Below are 25,651 nucleotides of genomic sequence, written 5' to 3' on the forward strand. Positions count from 1 at the left end.
TAGTTGGACCTTGCAAACACACTGGTATTGTGCAGGGACACTTAAATGATTTTTAATTTAAATGATCATTCTGTAATTTAACTGGGTAAGCACGCTGTACTTTTATTTCCAATGAATACAACTTGTCATAAAAAACATAAATAAATAAAATAAACCAGCGCAAACGCTGTAGAAATCGACGTATGTCGCAGTACCCGGCTCCGACCGCAGGTGGCGGTAGTCGCCGCGGGGCCTCGAGTGATAAACAAGGAGAAAGAGACGCCGAGGAAGAGGAGACGAAGAAGAAGGCGACCATGTTGATTTAAAGGAAGAAACACAATAGAGGCGATTAAAATCAAGAGAAAATCGGTTATTAAAAGCGAATCGTAAACGAAGCAGCTGATCGACCGCACACCGAGCATCCCTTGTAAAATAACAAAGAAACTAAGGTACGTTTGCGGAGACTTAAAAGCGTCCGCTTTGTGTTAAAAACACCGGAGTTGACAGGCTAGCACGAAGCTAACGTTACCGAGTGGAGTTATTTGTGCCAAATTAGCCTCGAGGCTAGTTGTGTCCCACGTCGCGCTAAATACAGTCACGACGGGCGGAAGACGTTAGTTACTGTTGTTGCCGGTTACTTTTTATTTATTTATTTTATTTTTTTTTGGACAAATGTTGTCGTAGTTTGCAAAAATTTAAAAAAGGTTCCACAAAAAGTCGAGAGCGATTATTGCGGCTTAGCGGCTAACTAGCGCGAAGCTAACTCGGTTAGCTACGTACGTAGCTTGACGTCTCTCCGGAGACGCAGCAGTAAAATAATTCATTTACAAATACAGCTAGAATGTTGTTGTTTTTTTTTATTTATTTTTTTAAAGTGAATTAATTTTAAGTGTTTATGGAGAAAAAAAACGAAATCAGCATTTAAAGTAAGTTGACGTTTAATAGAAATGCACAAATCCAAACGGTCGAAGCACGAAGAAGAAACTCTGACGTGACGTCACCGTAATTTAACATCAGCTCTGACCCGACTGAAGGTTTTGTTGTTGTTGTTGTTTGTTTTGTTTTTTTGTTTGTTTTTGGTCGATATAAACCTTCACTGCTGGTTAGACGGATTTTTTTTTTTTTTTTTTTTTTTAAATCCCGAAAATTTGTGCTTCCGTTAATCTGCCCTGAGATCATCGACTACCTTTTAAAGCTTCTCCACTACAGTTCAGCAACGTTTCCTGCAACTAACATGTATTTTTATTTTTATTTACGTATAAATTTATTCTGAAGTTGATTTAAATAAATCACAGATATATGTATATTAAAAAAAAAAAAAGAAGCTTTGTGGCACGTTAAATGTAAAGTATTGGAGAAAATAGGAATACAGATTTATCAGAATTTTATTATTATGTTCAGACAAATGTTTGTGTAGGTTCAACACCTCATTTACATAAATATGTTCATCATAAGTCTTGAACGCCTGACTAACATGTAGAGCTGTGACAATTAGATGATTGATATCAATTTTGCGGTTATTTTAATATTTAGTCAATCTTTTTAATCAAGCAAAAAAAAAAAAACTTCTCCCACCATCTTGTGCTTTTGAAAATGCATTTCACAGTCGTCTGATATTTCACAGCTCAAAAATGAACAGCATTGTTATCACTTTTAACCTAGGGGATTAATCGGTTGATTTTTTTTTTTTTTTTTTTTAAATTTCGTCTTATTTTGAAATGTTTCGCTTGCGTTTCTTTCAGGTGACAAGTTTGAGCAGTTGGCTTTGACTTTGAGGAGGCAGCGGGTCGATCACGGCCACACTCGCACACTCCACAGACCGAGCTGAAGACCTGTGGTGTCAAGGGAGAGAAGGTCAAACACCTGGAGGAGAAAACAAACACACACACACACACACACACACACACACACACACACACACACACACACACACACTGAAGACTCAACAAGGGTGGAAAGCTTTTTTTGGCTTTGGACTCGATAACCCCTTGTATGAATTGCGATTTCAGGATCTTTTTTTTTCACACGTGGAGCACTTACCCCCACAGTGGAAATAAACGGAGAGCATTACAGACTATATGATTTTGGGGAAAAACTTGTACGAAGTTGGACATCCTTTTTTTTTCAAGAACAGAGATATTGAGCAACACTTATGGACTCAAAGTGGAAACAAGAAATTTTGTCCAATTTAGAAACAGACTTTAAGTATTGAACTAAGATTATATTGAAGAAGCTATTCCCCAAGTTCAGATTGCCTTAGTTGTTCTATTTCAGGACTTGAAGCGCTTTGATACTTGTTCACATATAATTTTTCTATATTGTGGGCAAGTATATTCATGCATATGAATGCAAATTTCTCTTCGTTTTGAAGAGCTCTTGTGTAAAAACTTGTTTTTTTTGTTGTTCTTGTACGTCAGTCACTCTGTTGTTGAAGGGGACCGAACTGCACGTACGTGTGTATATGTAAATACTACGAATCCACTTCTGTCGTCAAAGCTTTGGACTTAAAAAAAAAAAAAAAAGAAGAATAGAGAATATTGTTTGTTAATGCTTTATTAAACTTTTTTTACTTTTGAAGAGAATTTTTAAAAGTAAAAACCTAAGAGGCAAAAATCTGACACTCTGAAGTGAAAAGGACATAAACGACTAAAAAAACAACAACAACAAGGATAACAGGAAAAAATGGCAACCGCCAGAACGGAAAACGTTGGCCCGGTCGTCATGGGACTGAACAAGCAGAACGGGCAGCTCAGAGGACAGACCAAACCAGCTTCAGTCCAGCCAGCACCCACAACTCAAGGAAAGACTTTGGGTGCTCTGCAGAAAGCCGGCGGCGCCCCTCAGGACGGAGGAGGGATCAAGTTTGGAGATGACTGGAAAAAGAGCCTGAAGCTCCCTCCCAAAGACAACAGGGTCAAAACCTCAGTGAGTCACACTCCATAACGTCCGTCGTCATGTTTCGGCTTCAAAACTTGTCCTTCTGCTGTCGTCCTAACCGCTCTGTGTCCCCTGTAGGATGTGACGTCCACTAAGGGGAATGAGTTTGAAGATTACTGTCTCAAAAGAGAACTGCTGATGGGCATCTTTGAGATGGGTTGGGAGAAACCTTCCCCTATCCAGGTACAGTAAATAATATCCCTTTTTATTTTTCTGTCCAATGTGATCTTCTCCTGCCTCGATGTTGCTTTATTGTAGCTTTTTGCTTTTTTTTTACCCCCCTCAAATATCAAGTCTTAAAAAAAAACAATCCAATATAAATAGATTTAAATACTAAAGCATCTTCAACTAGAATTTTTTTTTTTTTTTTTTTTTTTTTTTTTTTTTGCCATCTTGCCTTTTCTAAGATTTTGTCCAAACACAAAAGTGGAACAAATCAGTCACGTTAAAACACAGGGCTTATTTTTCCACAGTATGATGTAATGTCAGTGCAACGCTGCCATGTAAATGAGAGCAGTAGTGTTGCAACATTGAAGTCTCAGCATGATACCTCGGTGTAGTCAGAGACATGAGACGGGGGAGGCTGAGATTGTGGCGTCCTTGCAGGAGGAGAGTATTCCCATCGCCCTGTCTGGACGGGACATCCTGGCCCGGGCTAAGAATGGAACGGGGAAAAGTGGAGCCTATCTCATCCCACTGCTGGAGAGGATAGACCTGAAAAAGGACCACATACAGGGTGAGACGCTGCCGGTTACTTTCCTAACGGAGGCTCTCCGATCACATCCTCCACAGTCGTCGTGCTTCCTCTCCTTTCTGCTCCTCCCTCACTGTCCCTCATACTGTAGTGGTCCTTCTCCTTAGTCAGCTGTTTTGTCTTTGTATCTTCACCCTCTGTGAAAACGTGTCCATTTTTTAAATTTTTTTTATTTCCCAGCGATGGTCATGGTGCCCACTCGTGAGCTGGCGCTGCAGGTGAGCCAGATCAGCATCCAGATCAGCAAACACCTGGGAGGGGTCAAAGTCATGGCCACCACGGGGGGCACCAACCTGCGAGATGACATCATGCGCCTGGATGAGACCGGTAAAGAGTTTCACTGACCTACTTTATGGTATTTACACTTGGACGGAAAAAAAAAAAAAATGTCGTCGTCACAGCAGCATAGAAACGCAAAGGAGGTGCACACAAGAAGAACAAATGTACAAATACGTATACATAAAGTGAGATAGATCAAAATAATTATTTTAGAAGAAAAAAATAAGCATTGAATAAATATACACACACACGCACTGTGTACACAAAAACAAATAAAATAAAAATAAATAAATACTGCTTGGCATGAATCAAAAATGTCAGGTGCTATGAAATGAACAGTCCAACGTTATTTTATGGTATTTTATACACAAGGGACGACTGAACAGACGGTAACATGTGCGGACAAATATTACAGTATCGCACACGAGTAGGTCTGATCTGCAGGATCTCTGGATTCAAATGTTCAAGTCGTCTTTTGTGTCGTGAAAGTGCGTCGGTTAAATTGTACTTTGTGCTTTTCCCATCAGTGCACGTGGTCATCGCCACGCCCGGTCGGATCCTGGACTTAATAAAGAAGGGAGTGGCAAAGGTGGACCGGGTCCAGATGATGGTGATGGACGAGGTAAGCGCCGAGAAAGCCATTTTGAAATGTAAACGGTCCGAGTCGTACATACGACGTCCGTCGTCGGAGCTGTAGTCTCTTGTCGCTTCAGAGCGCGTCAAGTGCTCCGCGTCCAACCGTCTCGTGTCGTCTCGTCTCCCCTCAGGCGGATAAGCTGCTGTCTCAGGACTTCGTGGTGCTCATCGAGGATATCATCAGCTTCCTGGCCAAGAACAGGCAGATCCTGCTCTACTCTGCAACCTTCCCCATCAGCGTGCAGAAGTTCATGGTGAGTCGTTGGCTAGCCGCCGGAGCCGCTCGTGTAGCGCGATGGCTCCGGGCCACTTGGCACCACTTGGCTCGCACTGCAGACCGAGCTGCTCCCTCCCAGATCTGTTTGTCTGCTGTGGACTCATCCGGGGCTCTCTGCATCTGAAAGCAAATCCAGCCAACAGTGACAGGAAGGGATTGCTTTGAATAGGCTGTTTTTATAAAACGATTTGTTTTGTGTAATGCAAACGGATGTTTGTCCCGGGAAGTGACTTGACGAGCGTGAATACTTGTTGCTTCAGTCCTGCAGTGCGTCAAAAACAAACCGACAAGAACTGACTCGCCAGATGTGAAACGAATCAAGTTTGTTGTTTCCAGAAAAATGTTCATGTAACTTTAACTCTAAACTCTTTGTTCTCCGTGTGTCCGTGCTGCAGGCGAAGCACCTTCAGAAACCCTACGAGATAAACCTGATGGAGGAGCTGACTCTGAAGGGCATTACTCAGTACTACGCCTACGTCACCGAGAGGCAGAAAGTCCACTGCCTCAACACGCTGTTCTCCAGGGTAACTGACAAAATCTGCATTCAGTGCCTTTTAATAACGAAGCAGGATTCATCGTCTCCGTGTGTTTCTTGAAATGTAAACAAAGATGTTCTGGCTTCAGTTGTAGAAAAACGCCTGTTGGCATTTCTTTTATTTACTGTGGTTGGAGAATCTTGCATGTTTTTGTTCTAACATCTCCGTTAACGCCCTCTGCCCCTGTTCGCTCTGTCAGCACAACGTTTGGGTTACGACTTGTGGCGATAACGCGATTCTTTTTATTTCCCCTCCTTTTCTCTCGTCACAGCTCCAGATCAACCAGTCAATCATCTTCTGTAACTCCACTCAGCGGGTGGAGCTGTTGGCCAAGAAGATCACTCAGCTGGGCTACTCCTGCTTCTACATCCACGCCAAGATGATGCAGGTGAGTGCGAGGAAAATACCGTCGTTTATTTAAAACGACCAGAGCAAAATAAGAAGATATTTCCAGCCTGCATGAATTGTGCAGAGAACGTTTTAACTGTTTTCAAGACGTTGGCTGCAATAAAAATGAACTTCATATCATTTCAAAAAGCTTCAAGTCAAGTTTTGAATCTCGGCACAAGATATGAAGGAAAAGACTTGTTTTGTTCAGTGTTTTTGTTTACACGTGTTGTTTGTTTGCAGGAATACAGAAACCGCGTGTTCCACGACTTCAGAAACGGACTGTGCAGAAACTTGGTCTGCACCGGTGAGTTTTTAACCGTCTCCTCACGGGTCGACACCGAGCCGCAGATATTATCCAGGAAGTCCGTCAACGCCGCTCTGATCTTCTGCTGCCGTCTTCCAACAGATCTCTTCACCAGAGGAATCGACATCCAGGCGGTCAACGTGGTCATCAACTTCGACTTCCCCAAGAACGCTGAGACGTACCTGCATCGTATCGGAAGATCAGGTGCGATGTTCCTCTCGTTAACGACGTGACGCCCGCTCGTTGTGTTCCACTTTCAATTTGTGGAAAATAGCGATCGAGCAAGAATTAAAACCCGCAGTGCAGAACTTCTGTTTCCGCCTTCTGCCAATGACAATAAGTACAAAACAAAAGTCTGGAAGAGATGCTAAATCAAAGGTGAGCTGGCCTGGCTCCGCCCACAGAGCATGCTCAGAGCGCGTGGGAGTGTCTCACCAGACACCAGATTTAAAAACTCTGTATACTGTGAAATTCAGATGAATTTATCTGGCAGTGAACTCACTCAGCAAAGGCGTCAATATACGTTTATTTACATGAAAAAGTTCTACACTTCAGGTTTAAATAGAAATACAAAATATACTCATAAGAAATCAGAACAGAAACACAGTTTCTTCTAATTCAACACAAGTTTCTCAGTTTTCCGTCTGATTTCTAAAGTAGTGTTTTTATGTGTGCTAGTTCTTCTCAACGTGAAATCATCTCCATCTGTGGGAATCTTGGGATATTTTACAGAATACAGGATCTAAGTTGTTGTTCGTTCTGCTAAAAGTTAAGACGAACGGATAGACTTATTGAAACGGGTCGAGGCCAACACGCGGTAATGTTTGTATGTAAACTGTATCTGTTGGGTCTCTCAGGGAGGTTCGGTCACCTGGGCCTGGCCATAAACCTGATCACGTCCGAGGACCGCTTCAACCTGAAGGCCATCGAAGACCAGCTGGTGACCGACATCAAGCCCATCCCCAGCAGCATCGACAAGAGCCTCTACGTGGCCGAGTGCCACTCAGGCAGCGCCGACTGCGACGTGGAGGAGGTCGAGGAGAAACCCGGCCGCCAGCAGGACAGCGCCTAGAGACAGGTAACTCGGTCTTTCGCTGCTGACGTGAAGACAAAACCCAATGAAAGAGCTTGTCGTCCTAATGTTGAGTTTTGTCTCTTCCCCCCCTCTCAGAACATTCAGACACACATCGGGCTTTTGCACAGACATCAGCGCTTGCACACAGGCTTCAGGCAACTCTTCATTTCCTCATTTCTCACTTGTTTCCAAAAGCCTGTCGAACGGATGTAAAAAAGAAAAAGAAAAAAAAAAGAAGGCTGTTTTTTTTTTGTTTTTTTGGGGGAGCATTTCCTCGTCTTTTCCTCAACGAGAGCTGCCTCCAATTTATTTTTTACCAACTTGAGAAAATTCAAGCGTATCGTTTTTGCACCAAACTGGACCGCGCGTTGCGTACGGCGCTCCCCGGAATTTAATCGGTCGCCGGGCGAAGCGGAGGCGCAAAAAAAAAAAAAAACGAGCGTCGGAGCCGTTTCGAGCCCCGTCGTCCTTGGAGACGGAGGGAGGGCAGGGGGGGGGGGGGGGTTGTATCCATCGCCGTTAGCAAGGTCGGTCTGTTTTTAATGTTAACAATGGTGCACTTAACACCAGCCGTCGTTCTGTCCGCTCACACTGCTGTTGTCACTTAAGTGCCTTACTTACTCCCATGTGCACTCATCCATTCAGAGCCTGCTGTCTCCTGTCACGCAGCAGAGTACGAGCACAAAGAGGAATTTAATGGTAACCCGAGTTTATTTAAACATCTGTTATGCAAGGGGAAAAAGACAACACACACACACACACACACACACACACACACACACACACCGACCGACGTTCTCCTGCCGAGAGGTGTGTTGAAACACGGCTTCTTGGAAGGGAAAAAAAAACAACCCAACAATATCCTGAATGTGAACGTTTATTTTTTAATGCGAACGTTGCAATAAGTTAAAATAGAAAAAAAATTAAAACACAGAAGGAAAAAAAGGGCAGCTTTGTTTTAGTACTGCGTGACTGTTTTTCCTTTTTTTCGACATGAATAATATACGAGCAGACCTAATGTGAGAAAACACGAGCCCCCGTGTACTGATTCATGGATGTTGGCCCGCAACCACGCACGCACGCACACACACACACACACACACACACACACACACACACACACACACACACACCGCGTGGGAAATAAGATGACAGCTTCATGGTGTTGCGTTTATTCCGTGAGTCCGCCTGCAGACGGCCGCTGTTCTTTGACATTAAAAAAAAAACACAAAAAACCCTATTTGGCTGTTGAACAATGTAAATCTAGCGATCGCTGCAGCTGGTTGGAGGAGAATCCGGTTTCCTCTCCGACGCATTAGAGAGCGGCTCGAACCGGTTCTGACGGCTAGGATTTGCCATCACTCAGCCGGTACATACGACAACAGGTCCGAGGTTGGTGCAAAACAATACTTTGAATTTTTCTGCTACTGCCCCCCCTCCTCCTCCTCCTCCTCCTTCTCCCCTCCTTCCTCCCACCACATCTTCAGGTTTTTCATTTCTTATTGTGTGAAGGTGGTAAAAAAAAACAAAAAAAAAACCAACCCTTTTGAAGCCCTGTCATGACAAAAATTGAAGTTGGTGAATGTATTCGTTGCCAATATTAACTCCCAGTGGTTGAACGTCGAGCCCTTAAAGCACGTCGTCATGTATGTTGCTGCTGTTGCATCAGAAACTCCTCCGCAGGCTTCGCTTGAATGGGAGAAAAAAGAAAGACAAAAACTGGATGTGAAAATGGTTTCATTGGACCACAGACTGACGAAACCTGCTCGGACCACAAAGGACCACAAACTACAGAAGTTACACTTAAATATAATCCGAAAGATTCGGTTGTTTTTCCTGCAGCAGCAGCAACAATAACAATATTTTTTGTTGTTGTTGTTGTTTCCTGGCACAGTTGTGTTTTATAATTATACAAAATGTGAGGGGTGAGCTCTGTTTTTGAAAGCAAAATTGTAGCATATTTGAACAGGCAGCTGTGACTCTTTTTTTTTTTTTTTTTTTTTTTTTTATATATCTAATTTTTTGTTTTGTTGTTGTCCTCCCCTTACAGAGCATCACTAATGATAACAAAAAAAAGACATAAAAAGAAAGTATTTTTGCTTTTTAAGATTTATTTTTGTTGTTGCTTAAAGCAGGTTTTTTTTGGGGGGGGGGGGGGTGGAGGCGGGGCACAATGAGGCTTTAGCACTGGGTGATTTCTGGAGGTTCTTCGGGTGTTTTTTTGGGGGGGTTTATTTGTTTTTTTGCAGAAGCCAAGTGTTTTATCAGAAGCTCTCGGGGCGTCTGGCATCTTTTTCTTCTCTCTGGGACTTGAAGCGTAAAGGAAAGCTCGGTTTTAACGTGGTTTTCGCACACAAGACACCTTGTCGGCTTCTCGTTTCAGGCGCCAGAGACGAGCGTTAGAAGTTGTACCGGAGAGAGTTTGTGGAAAGCGTTGAAAGCACTGTGATCTTCTCGAAACCTCCACGTTTGATCAAAGTGCTGTGATTTGTTTTCAGCGACTCGATCCATTTTTTTTTTTTTTTTTTTTTTTTTTTTTTATTCCACTAGGGCAATCTTTATATACGAGGTGTTATGAATCATTTAAGAGGAAACAAAATTGTAAATGATTCATTGTTTACACTAGTCGTTTACAATTACGAGAGAGAGCGAGAGAGAGAGAGAGAGAGAGAAAAAAAAGAAAAAAGAAAATACTTTGCTTCATGGAAGGAGGAAGTAGTATTTTTTTTTTTGTTTCCCTTTGTTTGTCCTTGAAATACATTTTCAGGATTCACATTGAAGCAAAACCAAAAAAGTGGAATGTCGTGTGTGTGTGTGTGTGTGTGTGTGTGTGTGTGTGTGTGTGTGTGTGTGTGTGTGTGTGTGTGTGTGTGTTTGCAGCCGTAACAGGCCGAGTTTTGTCTCGTTAGGCATCGTTACGTTTACACGCAGCTTCGACCGAGCCGTAACCGCCGACGTCTTGAGCGGCTTCGTCCTCGTCCTCGGGGAGGAAGAAATCGGGACAGTTTCGCTTCAATCGGATCCGACTTTTTGCCCCTCGCGTGGACGACGGTTCTGATTTTAGGAGGATGAAAACGGTCGCGTTCTCAGTTTGAAGCCGCATGTAAGCGAAGCCGCGCTTTCGCGCGCGGACCTGTTTTGTATTTTTTTTGTTTTTGTTTTTAGTCGGTGAAGTACGACGTCTTGAATATCAGTGTGGGTGTTCGCAGTTGTCAGGGATGTGATTTTGTTTGTTTGTTTTTTGTTTCTTTCTCCTTTTTTCCGCCTCCCCCTTTTTTCCTTCGAGAGTTCGCGTTTGCGGACAACAACAACAAAATTCATTTCTAAATGAGAAATGTTCCATTTTTCTCTTGTTTTGTGTTCCTGATCACGTCCCTGACAGTCGTTCAATCATCTCCTCTGTGACCCCCAAATTACAGACAGTTTATCAAAAAGGGAGTTATGGTGGATTTTTTTTTTTTTTTTTTTCAGATGTTCAAAATTGGAACGGAGTAATATTTAAGATATCTCTCGGCTTATGTTTTTTATTATTATTATTATCGGATTGACTCCCAAATCTCCTTTCTTTTTCTTTTTTTTAAAGGAAAACAGATCATTACAACTTTGGTTTGTTTCCACAGATCCGGCTGTATGTTCCGTCACGTCGTGTAAACAAGTTTTAACGGCGATCACGGCTCTGATTGTTGTGAAAAATATTCTCACATCTGACAAACGATTGCTGGAGACGCGAACGTATAATTTTTAGGTTTTAGTCGGCGTAAACTCAGAATCGTCACAGAGGAGGTTGCGATGAATGTCGTTATGAATGTTATGAAGCAACTTGGTTGATTTTTTTTTTTTTTTTTTTTTTTTTTTTGTCATCTGGTGTCGTCGATGACGTCGTCGTCTTGTGTGTCTGCACTCTGACCTGGAGTGCCGACGGGGGGGGGGGAGGGTGGGAGGGGGAGGGAGGGGGGTGGGCGGGATATTTGTTGAAGGAAAAAAAAATAAAGCCAGAAAAGGGGCGTGGCTTCGGGTACAAAATGAGGATCATTTGTGATTCTGCAAGTTCTTCTCGGGTGGAAAACAAACATACAAACAAAACAAAAAAAAGTTAACAACTCGACGTAAACTAGTATTAATGGCTGAACTGCCGCTAATATTTCTACTGTGCATAGCTGAATTGGATTGGATCTGTCAATGTGCTGCACTAATGTAGACTCACCCGCGCTGCAGGAGATTTCTGCCAAATCTCATGATGGATTCGTTGCAGCAAGCTGAAGATAAAGTTACTGCGGTATTTCCCCTGCAACACGTCTAGAAAACAGCAGTGTCAAGGTTCTTAATTCACTCAAAATGTTCTTTTTTTTTTAAATTTTTTTTTAAAAGTAGCTGAGGATAAAGTTGCAGCAGTGTTTTCTCTACAACCCTGACAGAAGTGAGTGGTAATACTGTGAATTGGCAGGTAAAACAAAAAAGATCTTGGTTGAATTGATCCCTTGTACTTAACAGTTCTGTTTACAAACCACCCTTCTGCTGTCGATCTTTTTAATTTGAGTTGTTCAGTCTTCTCCGTACTTATTGGCACCTTGATGGTCCCCTTTTCTTTTTTCTTTTTTTTTCCCCTCCCAAAACAATTATCATAGTTTCTTCATTTTGGGCTTGAATTACACTGTAAAACCCGACTGTGTTTATTCTCCTCCCTCATTGCCCCGTGTTTCTCCCTTTTTTTTTAAAATGCCATTCAATTTAAAAACTCAGCGATGATTTAGTTTGGGTGACTGCAAAAATATGTAATCCCTGCATTGTTCATGTTTTAATGCTTTTGTTTTTCCCTACAAAACGCATTTAAAAGGCACAAGGTATTCCAGCAAGTTGTGTTTAATCACTCTGTTCTCTGCTGTTGTAACGTGGAAATACATGCAAGGGCCGTAAAATTCAATAAATTGACTTCAACTTTACTTTTGTCCATTGTTGGCTGTTTATTTCCCCACTGATGGTTTACACACTTGACCTTTTTAAATATTCATTAACCTAATGGACTGAGACAAACATAAGTAATTTAAACCATATTTGTGTCTGCTGTATAAATATCTGACTTATATCTTATAAAGTAAAACGCTTCAACTACGAACTCGGCTTTAATTTTCTTCACAAATTATTTATCTTCACAGTGAAACCTCAAGTGTCCAGCTGCACCTAATTAACTGTAATGAGACAACTAAAATAACTGTTATCGACCCTCTGCTGCTCCATTATAAAGCTGCTGCTGCTGTGGAGCGCAGACACGGTAAAATAAACTGTATTTGTTGAGCATTTTAACTCTGCCTTGGAGACCCTGAAGCGGCCATTTGACCTTGAAGGTAATTCTTCCTTATATGGTCCTGCTCCCGCCCTCCAAACGGCAGCCAACCGGCGTCAAATGTCTCCTCCAATGGGTAACCTCGGAGCCGCGGGCCCCGCCCCTCCCCCCTTTCAGCTGACCTCACTTCGATTTAGCCAATGGTAAACGAGTGTCGGCATGACGTCAACACGAAGCTACGCCTTCAACCGTCAACGCGCACGACGCTACTTGACGGGAGCTCCTGCCAATCCTATTCGAGGGTCACGGCCCGCCGTCCAATCACATCATGTTTTGAGGAAATAGGCGGGCCCTCCCCCCCCTCCTTCGCGTCACGCGTCTTCTTCTGTGGTGTGACTGGATTCTACTTCCGGCTGAGTCGTCCTCTGGATATTACAACGTGAGTACCGCTCGTTCGCTTTTATATCACACAACGCGTCGCTGGAAACGACTTTTTGCGCGTCGGGCTTTTTGTCGGCAGCTGTCGACGCCGGAAAACGGCGTTTGTTTTTGCTCCGTTAGCGGCGGCTGCTCGTTTCAAAGCTGTCAAGCTGCCGGTTCGGAAAGCTAACGGGGCAGGCTAGCGGCTAGCGGTTTAATACCGACTTATACGTCCCGTTCAAAACCTCCAACCGCCATCCCATAAACACAGACACACGTTGTGGGTGACCTCCAGTGGGTTTGATTTGATTTGTCACATTTTCCAGTCACGCAAGCGTCGTTATTTTTGAAGCGGTTGGTTTTGCTCTGCTGCTCCAGCTCCATATGAATGAGCTGAGTGAAAGGTTAAAGGGCCACTCCACCCATCTTTACTCTCCACCCATCTTTACTCTCCACCCATCTTTACTCTCCGTGGGTGGTGCGACCCGGCACGTGGCCTGCTTTAAGTGATCTGGAGAATGCTTTATATAACTGGAGAATATCATCTTGTTATATATATATATATATATATATATATATGTATATATATATATATATATATGTGTGTGTGTGTATATGTATATTTTGCCATAATTAATCACTTTCTGACTTAATTAATAGCTATAAGAACGCCCAGTTTAATATCCCCACCTGTGCTGGTGTTGTCACAAATCCTCAGTTGGGACCTCCAGTCAACCTCTCTCTTACTTTTACCCCCCCTCCCCTCCCCCCCGGCTGCTCAGCATGGGCAGTGTTCTGGCTGCCAGCTCCCCGAACCCACCTCCGCCTCCAGCCCCCGGGGGTGCTGCCGTCCCCGGGCTGACGGTGCCGCCGGGCTTCGGGATGCCTCCAGTTTCCTCGGTACTATCCCCGCCCGGGGCGGTGTCTGGGCCGGGGCAGCAGCAGCAGGAGGAGGTGGAGAACCCTTTGCCCAACCCAGGCGCGTTTGACGAGTGCCATCGCAAGTGCAAAGGTATGCGGAGATAACTGAGCAAAATTACGTGATTCAAAAACATTATTCTTGGAGCAACATTGTCTTATTTTACCTGAATATATGTGGGTTTTTTTTTTTTTTTCCTCCTCAGAGGTTTTTCCGATGCAGATGGAAGGCGTCAGGCTCGTCGTTAACAAGGGCCTTAGCAACCACTTCCAGGTCAGTTCAGCCTCTTCAACGCATCAACTCGCAAAGCTAAACAACATCTCTGAAGCTCAGACTTTTGCTTTGCGATTTTAGTCTTGAAAACATCCGCTAAAGTCTGAATGAATTCAATTTAAATGAGCATTTTATTTTTAAACTGCGTCCCTGCAGGTGAATCACAGCGTGCTGCTGAGCACCACCGGTGACTCCAGCTACAGGTTTGGTGCCACATATGTTGGACCGAAGCAGACCGGTCCAGCCGAGGTATGCAGCGGTGAAATCGCAGTAAATCCCTCTGTAAGAGGCTTTCTTTTGGTTTTAAATTGTAATCCAAAGGCTCCTGTTGTTCAGTTTTTTCCAGTCATGGTGGGAGACATGGACAACGGCGGCAGCCTTAACGCCCAGATCATCCACCAGATCAGTAGCAGAATACGATCCAAAGTGGCCTTCCAGGTAAACCCCTTATTTAGTTATTTACTTAGTTTACATAACTTCAATGTCTTCACAACCTGACATTCGATGGTTCTATAGTTTATTTCATTGTTCCTCGTTTCTGCCACTGCGCGCGATGACAACTTTGTCCAAATGTCCTCAGACGCAACAACACAAGTTTATGAACTGGCAAGGCGATGCTGAGTTCAGAGGAGAAGATTTCACTGCAACCGTCACACTCGGAAACCCAGATGTCCTCGTCGGCTCTGGTAGGTCATCAGTCAGTAAATGTTGAAGTCACAACCTCAAAGATCTCCGTTTTGTTCTCTTTGTCGGCACCTGTGGGGATAAGCAGTAATTACAGCTAAAAAAAAAAAAGTTTAACTTCACTACAGTCTGTTGTTTTTGTTTTTTTTAATCTTCAAGATAAATTACCAGAGACCATATGTTTTTTGTTTTTTTTTAAGTAGTGCTGTAATGCATCAGAAACCAAAGATGTGATCCGACTCCTCTGGTTGTCGTCCTCTGCTGTCAGGTATCGTCATCTCACACTACCTCCAGTCCATAACGCCGGCTCTGGCTCTGGGAGGGGAGCTGGTGTACCACCGCAAGCCCGGAGAGGAGGGCACGGTGATGTCTCTGGTCGGCAGGTACACAGGTGAGACTCGCTTTCAAGAGTCAGTTTGTACTTCGAATTTAAAATACCCACTGTTGCGTCCTGACGGCCTCGACCTCCCACCGTGCAGGCAGCAACTACATCGCCACGCTGACGCTCGGCGCGGCGGGAGCTCACGCGTCGTACTACCACAAAGCCAACGATCAGGTTGGTCCTTTTTTTTTTTTTTTTTTTTTTTGCCTTCGTCCGATAACGGTTTGTCCGTGAGCCTTTTGGAAAAGCAGATTTGAGAAGACAGAATGACGTTTGCTAATTTAGCTTTAAAATATATTTTCTTGTCCCGAGTTGCCTTTTCGATTTAAACCCCGCCGGTGCAGCTCTCGGATCAGAGGTTGCATCCCGAGTCGGTGGTGGTGGTGGTGGTGGTGGTGGTGGTTCTGTCTCCTCTGAGCTGCGACGGCCTCCTCTCTCCTACAGCTGCAGGTCGGTGTGGAGTTCGAGGCGAGCGCCCGCATGCAGGACACCAGCGTGTCGTTCGGCTACCTGCTCGATGTGCCTAAAGCCAATTTACAGTTTAAAGGTACGACGCTCGTTTGTGTATTATGAGCATTTCGAGAGAGAGCACTCGCACCTTCATCAGTTACGGGAGTTTATTAGTGGTTATTATTGATTACAGAGAAAAATCTAAATGGCTGTGGAGTTTCCTTCCAGTTTACCTGTTTTTCGGCTGCTAACTTGGTTTCATGACGAGAAAAGACATGAACGTGGTGTTGATCTTCTGGTTTAAGAGGTTTCTTAAATTGTTGGACTATTCCTTTAAGAATCCTTCCACTGATTTGGCTTTTTATGTTAAATATTATGCAACTTATACATATTTGAACGGAGTAATTTGCTCGATTATTAAATAATTACATATGAATTACTTTTGAATTCAATGCATTTTTATCTGCAGATATTTTTTTTATGTTAATTGGCAGCTTTTTAAATAAAAAAATAAATTCCCTTCCTGTGTTTTTTCACCGAGCCCCTGTGATGTTCTCCTCTCAGGTTCAGTAGACAGTAACTGGGTCGTCGGGGCGACGTTAGAAAAGAAGCTGCTGCCGCTGCCGCTCTCTCTGGTCCTCTGCTCCTTCCTCAACCACCGCAAGAACAAGTTCCAGTGCGGCTTCGGCGTCACCATCGGTTAGAGCGGCCCGGCGGCGGGTCGCCGGCCCGCACACGGACACGCTCAGTACAGACAAAACGGACTGTGCCACGTACGCTTACCGCTGTGTCCCATCGTCTCGGCCCGTCTCCGACCCCCGTGCGGCAGATTCTCATGTTATCGGTTTCCCAAGATCAACTCTCATCACGCGTGGGGAACAGAAGCTAACGACGTACATCTACATTCGACTTTAACCCTAAAAGATGAATCCCCCCCGAATGAGCGATAGCTTAAAGACGAATGTGATTGGTCAGGATATGTGGACTCGTACAGGTACTGCAGTATAATGGAGCTCCTTGTTTCTGTCACGGTTTGTCTGAATTTTATTCCTGTTTTTTTTTTTTGTTTTTTGTTTTTTACTAAAAAGTCTTTCTTCGTGTGCAGTGAATGAAATCATTTCCTTGTTGAACAGTGATTTACAGACTGGTCGATCAGCTGTTGGGAAGAAGTGTACCGAACTGTACTGTTTGCCATGTTCACAATCCATCACTTTTGTTGCCTTTTTTTTTTTTTTTTTTTTTTATGTTGCGTACATATGGAACAGTATATATGACCTGTATATACCTCTTGGAAACTGATAAATAACATTTCTTACAAAAACTTCACGTCCTGCTCAAATCCTTCAGTCGATAGTGTGATTTAAAAAAAAAAAAAAAAAAATTTTTTTAACTTGCTGTCTCAAAGGACCTTTAATTAATGCAAAAGTGGATAATTGGTGAAAGATAGGCGGGAATCTTTTCTAGCAACACAGGCCCTTCATCTCTCCCGCAACAATCCTCATTTAAATATTGATGTCTCCCCTCCGTCAGAAATGAGGCTCAGCTCGGTGAATTGCGGTTGATGCTGTCCAGGCGTGCTGATGTTTGTGATCAGCGCACCCGGAAATGGAAAAGGTCTGTTCTCGTCACCACGGAGGTGAGTGAAGAAAACCGTTGATCAATGAGAACCGGTCACATCCCCCCCAAAACAATTAAAAAAAATAGAGAAGCAGCCAAGTGGGCAATTGACCAAACAGGGTTTACTTTTAAATATGTGTCTTAAAGTAGACCAAGTAGTAAATGCATTTGTATGGCACTTCTCTCTGTTAAAAGTCAATAAAACGACATTAAAAAAAAAAAAAAAAACGGCTTCAAATACCCAAAATAAAGATAAGAAATGTTTTTTGACACAATATAAATACATTAAAAAAAATCCCCCAAAGTGCCGACTCGTGAATGCGATTTACCCAAAGGTTTGTCTCCGCGGATGTGTTGAACTGCCTTTTTAAAGAATCTCCGATGTCCTTCGTAGGAACTGGACATTATGAAACACGTGAATTATCCAGAAACCCGGAGAAAGTCAGGAAAAGCTTTGGAAATGTAACATGAGAACAGATTATTAGGAACCTTGTACGGTTCTTTTCTTTGTTTTCGGGTTCAAAACCCTGCTGAGGTCTTTCTGCGTGGCGGTTTCATGTTTCTTCCCGTTCTGGTGTGACGTTAATTGGTGATTTTTAAATTGGCCGCAGCTGTGAATGCGAGCGAGTCTCTTGTCTTTCCGTTCTGACCTTGTGATGGACTGCTCATCTGTACGCCGCCTGGTTTCTTGGCACCATCGTATATTAAAAAAACAACCACATTGCAAGACGTGACTTCTGCTGCTGCACTGAACTGATTTGATCTGCTGAGTTGAATTTTTGTACAAACACCAAGATGAAACTCTGCAGCACGTTAAAGGATGAACTAGTATGAATACATACACATTGTTTTCTCTTCAAGGCTGTTAATAACAATGTGTGAGCTGATCCTCGACAGGTGACAATATATGCCGAGTTGTACACTTTTTTTTTTTTTTTTTGTGTGTGTGTGTGTAATTTTTACTGAAGCTTTAACATTGCAGCCTTCGAGTAAAACTCTTCGGACGCACTGAGAGAAACTGACAGACCTCTTGTAAAAGTAATGAAGACGCTAAAAATGTAGAACGTGAGCTTTTTATTTGGTCAAATAAACCTTCGATGAATAAATAGGTGGCGGTTGGAGGAGCGGTGGACTCGGTTTACTGCGTCATCTTGGTGAAGGACTCCCACAGAGTGGCCAGCTGAGCCTGCACGTCCTGAGCGCTGGCGTCCAGCTTGGCCTTCAGCTCCGCTGTGTACGGAGCCACTCTCTGCTGGAGCTCCTGGGTCTTCTGGGCCAGCTGGGTCTCGAAGCTGTGGGTCAGAGGGATCATGTTCCTCTGAAACTCCTCCAGGCTCTGGTCCATCTTCTGCTTCATCTCCTCGGTGAAGGGACCCATCTGGGTCTGCAGCTGGTTCACGCTCTTGTCCAGCTGCACCTTCAGCTCCTGGCTCTTCTGCAGCAGGACGGCCTTCAGGGCCTCGGGGTCCATGGCCTCGGCGTAGGGGGCCGCCTCCTTCTTCAGCTCCTCCACCCTGGTCTGGAGGTGCGCCACCATCTCGTCGGCGTAGGGCCGCATGTTGGCGCTCACGGCGGCCAGGTCCTTCTCCAGACGGGCCTTCAGCTGCTCGGCCTCCTGGGAGAACTGGGTCATGAATTCCTGGGTCAGAGGAGCCACCTGAGATCGCAGAGCCACGACGTACTGGCTCACGGTGTCGGCGCTCTCGGAGATCTTGGTGCTGACGGACACAGAAAAAAAAACCAACAACTCCGTTATAACACTGAAACATAACCTTGTATCTCTGATTTCATCTTTTTTGTTTTTGTTTTGTTTTTCCTCTTACTTCACTTCCTGTCCGATCTCGGACTCCCTGATCTGCTTCAGGGAGTCTTCGGCGGTGAGCGTCGCCTTGGAAACGTAGTCCCAGAAGGCATCTTTCACCAGGTCCAGGTTGGTCTTGGGCGGCTCCTGCCACAGGATGTTGGCGTTACAAACTGTGGATGAAGCAGCGGATTTATTTCACCAGCTTATTTATTTATTTTTTAAATGGATCCAAGTTGAATTCTTTAAAAAGAGAATATTGACTCACCAGAGAAAAGAGCGAGAACCACGATAGCCTTCATGATGGAATCTGATGCTGTTGGACGAAAGACGATGAACAGCTTAGACTCGTTTCTCGTCGCCGGTTTAAGAAATATCAGTTTATAATGAGAAAGTATTTTACCTTGCAGATGCAGCTCGTCTCTTTGTGGCTGTCCGATGACTAGTGCCGTGCAGACGACTGTTCGCGCCTTTTATATCCGTGTTGAAGGGTAAAGTCCTCCTCCGAGTGCCCTGCTGGACACACTCCTGTAACTCCACGTCATAATCTGTGTCATTACGTGTTCGTGGTGTGATGATCTGTCATCCGAGTGGCTTTTATAATCATTTATACGCCTTTAACAGCGTCACACGCCGCAGCTTACACCGAGTCAGTGGCTTGAGGGCCAAAACGGTATTCAAATCCTTCAATGAAGTGAAACTATCATTTTACAAAGGTTACAAAAACGTTTTCCGATCCCTTACTGCTGTAGTTGAGGTTTGACCAAAAACTAAATCAGACTGAAGTCAAACAGATTGTTAACGGTATCCCGACTCATCACTCGCATGACCTCTGTGGGGGTTCTCCTCCGGGGAAACTGAAAAATACGTGATATCAGGCATTTAAATTGGACAGATGCTGTTTTTCTTCGTTTTTCTTCGGAGTCCAATCTCCCAGAATCCCTCTGGTTATCTCCGACATGACGAGCCGTCTGTTGGAGAGTAGAGTTGCCTTGAAGAAGCATTACAGAGCGGGTGTATCTCATGTCGGGTAATTTCAGAAAGCTTCTCCGCCTTCACGACACTTTTCTGAAGTCGGACAAGCTATCCCGACATTCCCGACGGGATATTACTTCTCCTCGATGTGCGTAGGCGACTGTGACACGGGGGGGGGGGGGGTCACTCGGGGACTTTTAGACGGCAGATTTGAATTGTGTACAAGTTGGTTTCATCTCCATTTTCTGACGAGCATGTTTGAGATTTGTTGGGTGTTTGTCTCCTCGGCGACCCACAGCCGGTACGTCCCGTGGTTGGTCCATTAGAGTCCGTGAGATGGAAATGTCCTCATCTGTGTGTGTGTGTGTGTGTGTGTGTGTGTGGGGCCTCTGAGTGGACGTCCAATTTGTTGGCATAACATAACACGGCGTGATGGTAACTGTAAATCTGTTTTAACTTATGTGCACCATCTTAACAACCTCCAAGTCCCCCTTTTTTAAAAAAAAAAAAATTCTTCTCGTTCTTTGTTCTTAGTGTGTTATTTAAAAAAAAAAACAGCGGGGTTGTTTATCAGTAGTTTCTCTTGAGAAGAAGACTTTAGCTCCTCTGTCTTATCAGTCTGTTGAGCGGGAACAGCTGTATAAAGGAGACGAAACGTTCCTCGGTGAAGATAACTTTCAGGCAGGTGGCTCAATTGGATCAAAGTCCGACTCGCGCCTCACTGACCTCTTAAAAGCTCTGACAACAATAGTTTGAAGTTAAGAACCTTTGGTGAATCGATATGCATGTTTACTTACTTGCGCAGTCACAGGCTGAAGTAAATAAAAACCAGTATGTATTTGTAGGTCACAACAGTGTCAGAGCTGACCTGACATTACCTCACCTGTTTTTCACTCTTTTATTTAAACTTGAATCCTATTTAATGTCGAATCTTTCTTATAGCTTTAATACAGATTGTGTGATGTTGTATAGAAGTACATTTTTAGTTTCTCTTCAGTTTGATTACATAAGCTTGTTGGTTATTAACCAACCAACAGTAGTATATAATTTTTTTTTTTTTTTTTTTAAAGGTCCTACTGTTGTTTTGTAATCAGGCCTACAGACATTCATATTCCCATCAGGATGAATTGTATAAAAAAAAATATATATATATATATACATATCAAGTTGTCCAATTATTGGATTTATGGCCAAATAACAACAGAATCTGTATCTGTCCTTTAGCCTCAGTTATTTTGCATTCATTTAAACTCTAATGTTTTGAATGATTTTTAAAATGTTCTGGGTTCCCGTGGGTGTTTTACCAGAGTACTGAGTGTTTATTTGAGTCTCGAATGTTTCCCTCCTGTCCTGAAAACCAGGCCATCATAAAACATTTGAAGTTAATTTTTCACATCAAACATGAAGCTGAGTGAAATGTTTCTCTCTCAATCCGTTATCGATACCCGCTTTATCCTGAACAGGGTCACAGGTCTCTCTTAAGCAGGTGTATTAAAATTTAATACCAGCCAAAACTTATAAACATGAAGTTGAAATGAAATTCTTGGTGTTGAATAAGTGAAATGTGCACTTATAACATATAAGATAATGGAATTTGAAACTTAAAATTTTAGTTTTTGTAATCTAGAAAGTGTCACTTCTTGCCAAACTACACTGAGACCATCAACAACAGCCACTGGTCCCTAAACAAGTACCAAATAAAAGTAAAAAAGTGACTTTAAGGTTGTCGGAGAGCTCATATGAGGGGAGACAACCAATTTTCTTCTTTTCTTTTGTTAATATTTGCTGTCCGCGTTCAGATACTTTCTACTCATCCATATTCTCCGTCTACAGCTACGCCATCCTGAGCCCACTTTATATATCTTTGTACTTAAGTGTCTTTTCTCGACTTTTCTTACATTCGAAGCCATTTTTTTCTTTATTTTTGTGTTAAAAGACACTTCTGATGTCTCTTTCCTCTTGTAGTGAAGATGTAGTGACGTTAAAATGAGCTTTTATCAGACAGCTGAGGTGGCGGGGGGGGGGGGGGGGGGGGGGGCGTTTTTGACTCACCGCTGCTGTGATGTGGAAGCAGCCGTGACAGCGCGGCACTCAGGGCTGGACTTTACTCCTCTGGTTCCTCCATATGACTCAGCAGCCTATATATACTCGGTCGGGAGGAAACGCACAGTCCAACAGCTGACTGACTGAACAAAGCTCATCCACACCGGTAAGACAGAAGTGGGACAATGCAACGTCTCTGACTTCTATGATATCTAAGAAAAAAAAATGACCAGTAAGAGCTAATTTTGCACGTTTCTTTCCAGCTGCAGATATGAAGGTCCTCGTGGTGCTCGTTCTCGCTGTTTTCACTGGTGAGAAAGTTTCCCCTCGGTGTAAAAAAAAAGAAAAAAAAAAGGAATTTCACATGTAATTCTTCAACTTCCTTTAAGTTTTCAATGTAAAATAAATGCTTTGTATTCCCTCAGCAGGGTGCAATGCCAACATCGTGTGGCAAAACCAGCCCAAACAGCAGGTCGACATGGTGAAGGATGCTTTCTGGGACTACGTTGCCAAGGCAACCGTGACCGCCGAGGACTCCCTGAAGCAGATCAGACAGTACGAGCTGGGAAAGGAAATGAAGTAAGAGTCTTGAAATATGAAACGAAGAAAATGGCTATAGTTTACCTTTTCAAAATGACGACGTGAGAACAGCCTGACAATATGACAGCGGATCCTCATGGTCATTGTTGTGGAGCTTCATAGTGAGTTTGAGGTGTGTGAATCGACTGGTTTGCCTCAGTTTGTCATTTTCTGGCCGCAGCAGGCGAGTCTTTTCAGAGTAAAAGCACTACTTTTAATGTTGTACATTTGTGTTGCAAGTTTCAGCTCAAACATTTGTCATGTCGTACTCTAAGTTCTGCTTGTGTCTCTGCAGCGCCCTCATCGCATCGAGCACCGACGCCGTCAACAGGTTCTCCGACACCCTGCGCGCTCAGGTGGCTCCTCTGACCCAGGACCTCATGTTCAAGTTCTCCCAGGAGGCCGAGCAGCTGAAGGCCCGCCTGGAGAAGGTCCTGACCGCCGTGGGCACCCGCCTGCAGCCCTACGCCGACGAGCTGGTGGCCGACCTCCAGAGGAGGGTGGAGGAGCTGAAGAAGGAGGCGGCCCCCTACGCCGAGGCCGTGGACCCCGAGGCCCTGAAGGCCGTCCTGCTGCAGAAGAGCCAGGAGCTGAAGGTGCAGCTGGACGAGAGCGTGAACCAGCTGCAGACCCAGATGGGTCCCTACACCGAGGAAATTAAGGAGAAGATGGACCAGAGCCTGGAGGAGTTTCGGAGGAGCATGATCCCTCTGACCCACAGCTTCGAGACCCAGCTGGCCCAGAAGATCCAGGAGGTCCAGCAGAGAGTGGCTCCGTACACAGCGGCGCTGAAGGCCAAGCTGGACACCAACACCCAGAACCTGAAGGAGCAGCTGGAAGCTCTGCGGAGGTCCTTCTCTAAACTCATCCAGTAAATGGACTGCGATGAAAACTAGATTTTAAATATTGGTCCACTGTCTGTATCAATAACTGCTGCTAAGTCAGGGTGATATTTATGGGCGAGATAAAAAGAAGTGCAATACCTCATTTTCTCTGTTTTTCTGTCTGTGAAAGCGTCTGAACCGTCAGTGATTTGTCTTTTGTGTTGCTGTTTACCAGTAAAAAGTGTTATCTATAAAACAACAATAAACATGTTCAACTTATTTTGGGCTTTTCTTGGTGTTTGAAATGGAAAATACACAGTCGGGTTCGCCAAAACAAATTCTAAATATTTGTGGCTGTACTTTAATGAATGAATGTTTTTAAACTCTTAAGACTTCAATGCGTCAAATACAATCTCGGACGTTGTGATCAAAGAAATAATAATTGCTGTGTTACAACGTGTGGCTCCGATGGTGGAGCTGGTTGCCCGCTGATCTTAAAGGTGGTGGTTCAATTCCTGGTTCCTCCTGTTCACCCGCCAAAGTGTCCGAGACGCTGAACCCCAAGTTTCTACCGATGGCGAGCGTGCACCTTGCGTGGATGTATGAATAGGAATTAGTGGTAAAGTGCATTGAGAGCTATATAAGTGCAAACCATATTTCTACCATTTACAAATGAAAACTTGGACCGATGGGCAGAAAAATGCACCACTGTGTGACGTAATGTCGGAACAGCCTCATTTGGTCTGTTGTGGCCAGTTGTTTATTGTCAGGTCAGCAAACTTTCGACAGATTTCACTCCACAGTGAGAGGAATCATCCTGACAGCGAGTCCAGTTGTTAACTTTAACTCGGCTCATCTTGTTCTGTTTGATGGCCCCGTTTTAGTATTTACTGTCATCTCTCATTGCTTTTTTTTATTTTTTTTTATTTTTGGCCAGACCTGCAGCTGTTCAGCAAAAGTTGCAGAGTTTCACTGAAACTTTGCCAACAGCTGCGCGCAGAGATGTTCATGTGAATTCATTATAATTCACATGAACATCTCCTCTGCTGAAAGTTAATCAGCCGAAACAGAAAGGCAGAGCTGCAACACAAAAGAAAGTAAAAAGTGCATTTTCATGACTCAGCCTCACGAAGGATAATCTAATATTGATGTTTATTGTTTTGAAATCACATTTTTATTGTCTATTTCCGCTGCTTCTTTGCAAAAAACCCCACTAAAACACAGAACTAAGGACAGTTTTATTTGTCCGAAACATCTTGAAATCTTTACATCTTAAATTTCAAAGAACATATCAGTAAATCAAATATCCAAAATTGTCAAAGTGCTAATTAAATACAACACTGAAAAAATAACAATCATGTGGTCTTATTCTAGTCGTTTTCAACCCGTCAAAATAAAACAATACACATAATTAAAAAAACAAACATGACGTAACTGTTTTTTTCTTTTCTTTCCTGCCTTGTCAATGATGCTTAATGTTAAAGTCTTTATTAGGTTCCCGCAAAACCAGACTGGGAACCTCAACCCTGCCACCAACACAAGAAAACCGTTTCCTTGATATTATCGATGACTTTTCCAATATTTTTCATGTCTTTAATGCCCCCTGCTTATATTATCTATTAACAGTGAGGCTCCATGTTCACCTCCACATCTACACACGATAAAGTTATTCATTGAATAGTCTGATCGGTGTCAAAGTCCGTTCGCTGGAAGGTTTCCCATCTTATAAAAATCGTATAAATGAAGGCAGCAGTCGTTAAAGCAGACTATGAACCAGATCAGCGGGACAATGACATTAATCTACAGTGACCTTTGATCTATTTTCCTGCTGTGCTATCAAACAGCACCAAGGCTATCGCATTGATTTTACACTTGAGTGGATTAAAAAAAAAAAAAGAAGAATCCCTTTTTTTTTTTTTAATTTTTTATTTAAGGGATTATTACACCGAGTGGAGGAGTCAGGTGGTCCTAACTGCTGACCCGTGTGTGTGTGTGTGTGTGTGTGTGTGTGTGTGTGTGTGTGTGTGTGTGTGTGTGTGTGTGTGTGTGTGTGTGCTTGTGTGCTTGTGTACTCAGTGCGACGTGGAGCCAAAATAACACTGTGCCATAAAAGGTGACAACAGCGCAGTTCACGCTGGGAACTTCGGACGCGGGTCAGTGATCCTCCCCACATTTATTGGATCAAATCAATGCGAGCTAAAGTGTATAAATACCGAGTGACGAGTTCAGTCGGTCT

At 43.6% G+C, this 25,651-nt stretch overlaps 4 protein-coding genes across 4 annotated transcripts; 3 read left to right on the plus strand and 1 right to left on the minus strand.

Annotated features, from left to right (window-relative positions):
* Nucleotides 1-254: 254 nt before the first annotated feature.
* On the plus strand, nt 255-9,304 carry LOC138214529 (probable ATP-dependent RNA helicase ddx6). Its single transcript, XM_069176229.1, has 13 exons — nt 255-428; nt 1,722-2,904; nt 2,995-3,099; nt 3,523-3,652; nt 3,851-3,997; nt 4,477-4,571; nt 4,717-4,839; nt 5,258-5,386; nt 5,670-5,786; nt 6,029-6,092; nt 6,195-6,296; nt 6,950-7,170; nt 7,264-9,304. Exons 2-12 carry the CDS (start codon nt 2,662-2,664, stop codon nt 7,162-7,164), a joined length of 1,470 nt encoding a protein of 489 aa, XP_069032330.1. The 5' UTR covers nt 255-428; nt 1,722-2,661; the 3' UTR covers nt 7,165-7,170; nt 7,264-9,304.
* Nucleotides 9,305-12,849: 3,545 nt separating this feature from the next.
* Nucleotides 12,850-16,897, plus strand: tomm40l (translocase of outer mitochondrial membrane 40 homolog, like). Its single transcript, XM_069176611.1, has 10 exons — nt 12,850-12,887; nt 13,651-13,880; nt 13,993-14,060; nt 14,217-14,309; nt 14,397-14,498; nt 14,641-14,746; nt 15,013-15,135; nt 15,224-15,300; nt 15,571-15,673; nt 16,141-16,897. Exons 2-10 carry the CDS (start codon nt 13,652-13,654, stop codon nt 16,278-16,280), a joined length of 1,041 nt encoding a protein of 346 aa, XP_069032712.1. The 5' UTR covers nt 12,850-12,887; nt 13,651; the 3' UTR covers nt 16,281-16,897.
* Nucleotides 16,898-18,215: 1,318 nt separating this feature from the next.
* On the minus strand, nt 18,216-19,490 carry LOC138214800 (apolipoprotein A-I-like). The gene is made up of 4 exons (XM_069176613.1): nt 19,398-19,490; nt 19,263-19,310; nt 19,017-19,167; nt 18,216-18,911 (listed from the first exon to the last, which is right to left on the minus strand). The coding sequence occupies exons 2-4, from the start codon at nt 19,294-19,296 to the stop codon at nt 18,332-18,334; spliced, it is 765 nt and encodes a 254-aa protein (XP_069032714.1). The 5' UTR covers nt 19,297-19,310; nt 19,398-19,490; the 3' UTR covers nt 18,216-18,331.
* A 2,598-nt stretch (nt 19,491-22,088) lies between these two features.
* Nucleotides 22,089-23,669, plus strand: LOC138214799 (apolipoprotein A-IV-like). Its single transcript, XM_069176612.1, has 4 exons — nt 22,089-22,178; nt 22,276-22,323; nt 22,438-22,591; nt 22,887-23,669. The coding sequence occupies exons 2-4, from the start codon at nt 22,284-22,286 to the stop codon at nt 23,464-23,466; spliced, it is 774 nt and encodes a 257-aa protein (XP_069032713.1). The 5' UTR covers nt 22,089-22,178; nt 22,276-22,283; the 3' UTR covers nt 23,467-23,669.
* The last annotated feature ends 1,982 nt before the right edge of the window (nt 23,670-25,651 follow it).

Source organism: Embiotoca jacksoni, unplaced genomic scaffold (genome assembly GCF_022577435.1).
Source record: "Embiotoca jacksoni isolate LCO1_2020_lvr unplaced genomic scaffold, fEmbJac1.0.p SCAF_7, whole genome shotgun sequence".
Lineage (NCBI taxonomy): Eukaryota > Metazoa > Chordata > Actinopteri > Embiotocidae > Embiotoca > Embiotoca jacksoni.

Coding starts and splice junctions, on each gene's coding strand:
- LOC138214799 (XM_069176612.1), top strand. CDS start 22,284: ATGAAGGTCCTCGTGGTGCTCGTTCTCGCTGTTTTCACTG. Junction 22,324..22,437: donor CGTTCTCGCTGTTTTCACTG/GTGAGAAAGTTT, acceptor GTATTCCCTCAG/CAGGGTGCAATGCCAACATC. Junction 22,592..22,886: donor GAGCTGGGAAAGGAAATGAA/GTAAGAGTCTTG, acceptor GTGTCTCTGCAG/CGCCCTCATCGCATCGAGCA.
- LOC138214800 (XM_069176613.1), bottom strand. CDS start 19,296: ATGAAGGCTATCGTGGTTCTCGCTCTTTTCTCTG. Junction 19,168..19,262: donor GGTTCTCGCTCTTTTCTCTG/GTGAGTCAATAT, acceptor CTTCATCCACAG/TTTGTAACGCCAACATCCTG. Junction 18,912..19,016: donor GAGATCGGACAGGAAGTGAA/GTAAGAGGAAAA, acceptor TGTGTCCGTCAG/CACCAAGATCTCCGAGAGCG.
- tomm40l (XM_069176611.1), top strand. CDS start 13,652: ATGGGCAGTGTTCTGGCTGCCAGCTCCCCGAACCCACCTCCGCCTCCA. Junction 13,881..13,992: donor GTGCCATCGCAAGTGCAAAG/GTATGCGGAGAT, acceptor TTTCCTCCTCAG/AGGTTTTTCCGATGCAGATG. Junction 15,301..15,570: donor ACCACAAAGCCAACGATCAG/GTTGGTCCTTTT, acceptor TCTCTCCTACAG/CTGCAGGTCGGTGTGGAGTT.
- LOC138214529 (XM_069176229.1), top strand. CDS start 2,662: ATGGCAACCGCCAGAACGGAAAACGTTGGCCCGGTCGTCATGGGACTG. Junction 5,387..5,669: donor TCAACACGCTGTTCTCCAGG/GTAACTGACAAA, acceptor CTCTCGTCACAG/CTCCAGATCAACCAGTCAAT. Junction 6,297..6,949: donor GCATCGTATCGGAAGATCAG/GTGCGATGTTCC, acceptor TGGGTCTCTCAG/GGAGGTTCGGTCACCTGGGC.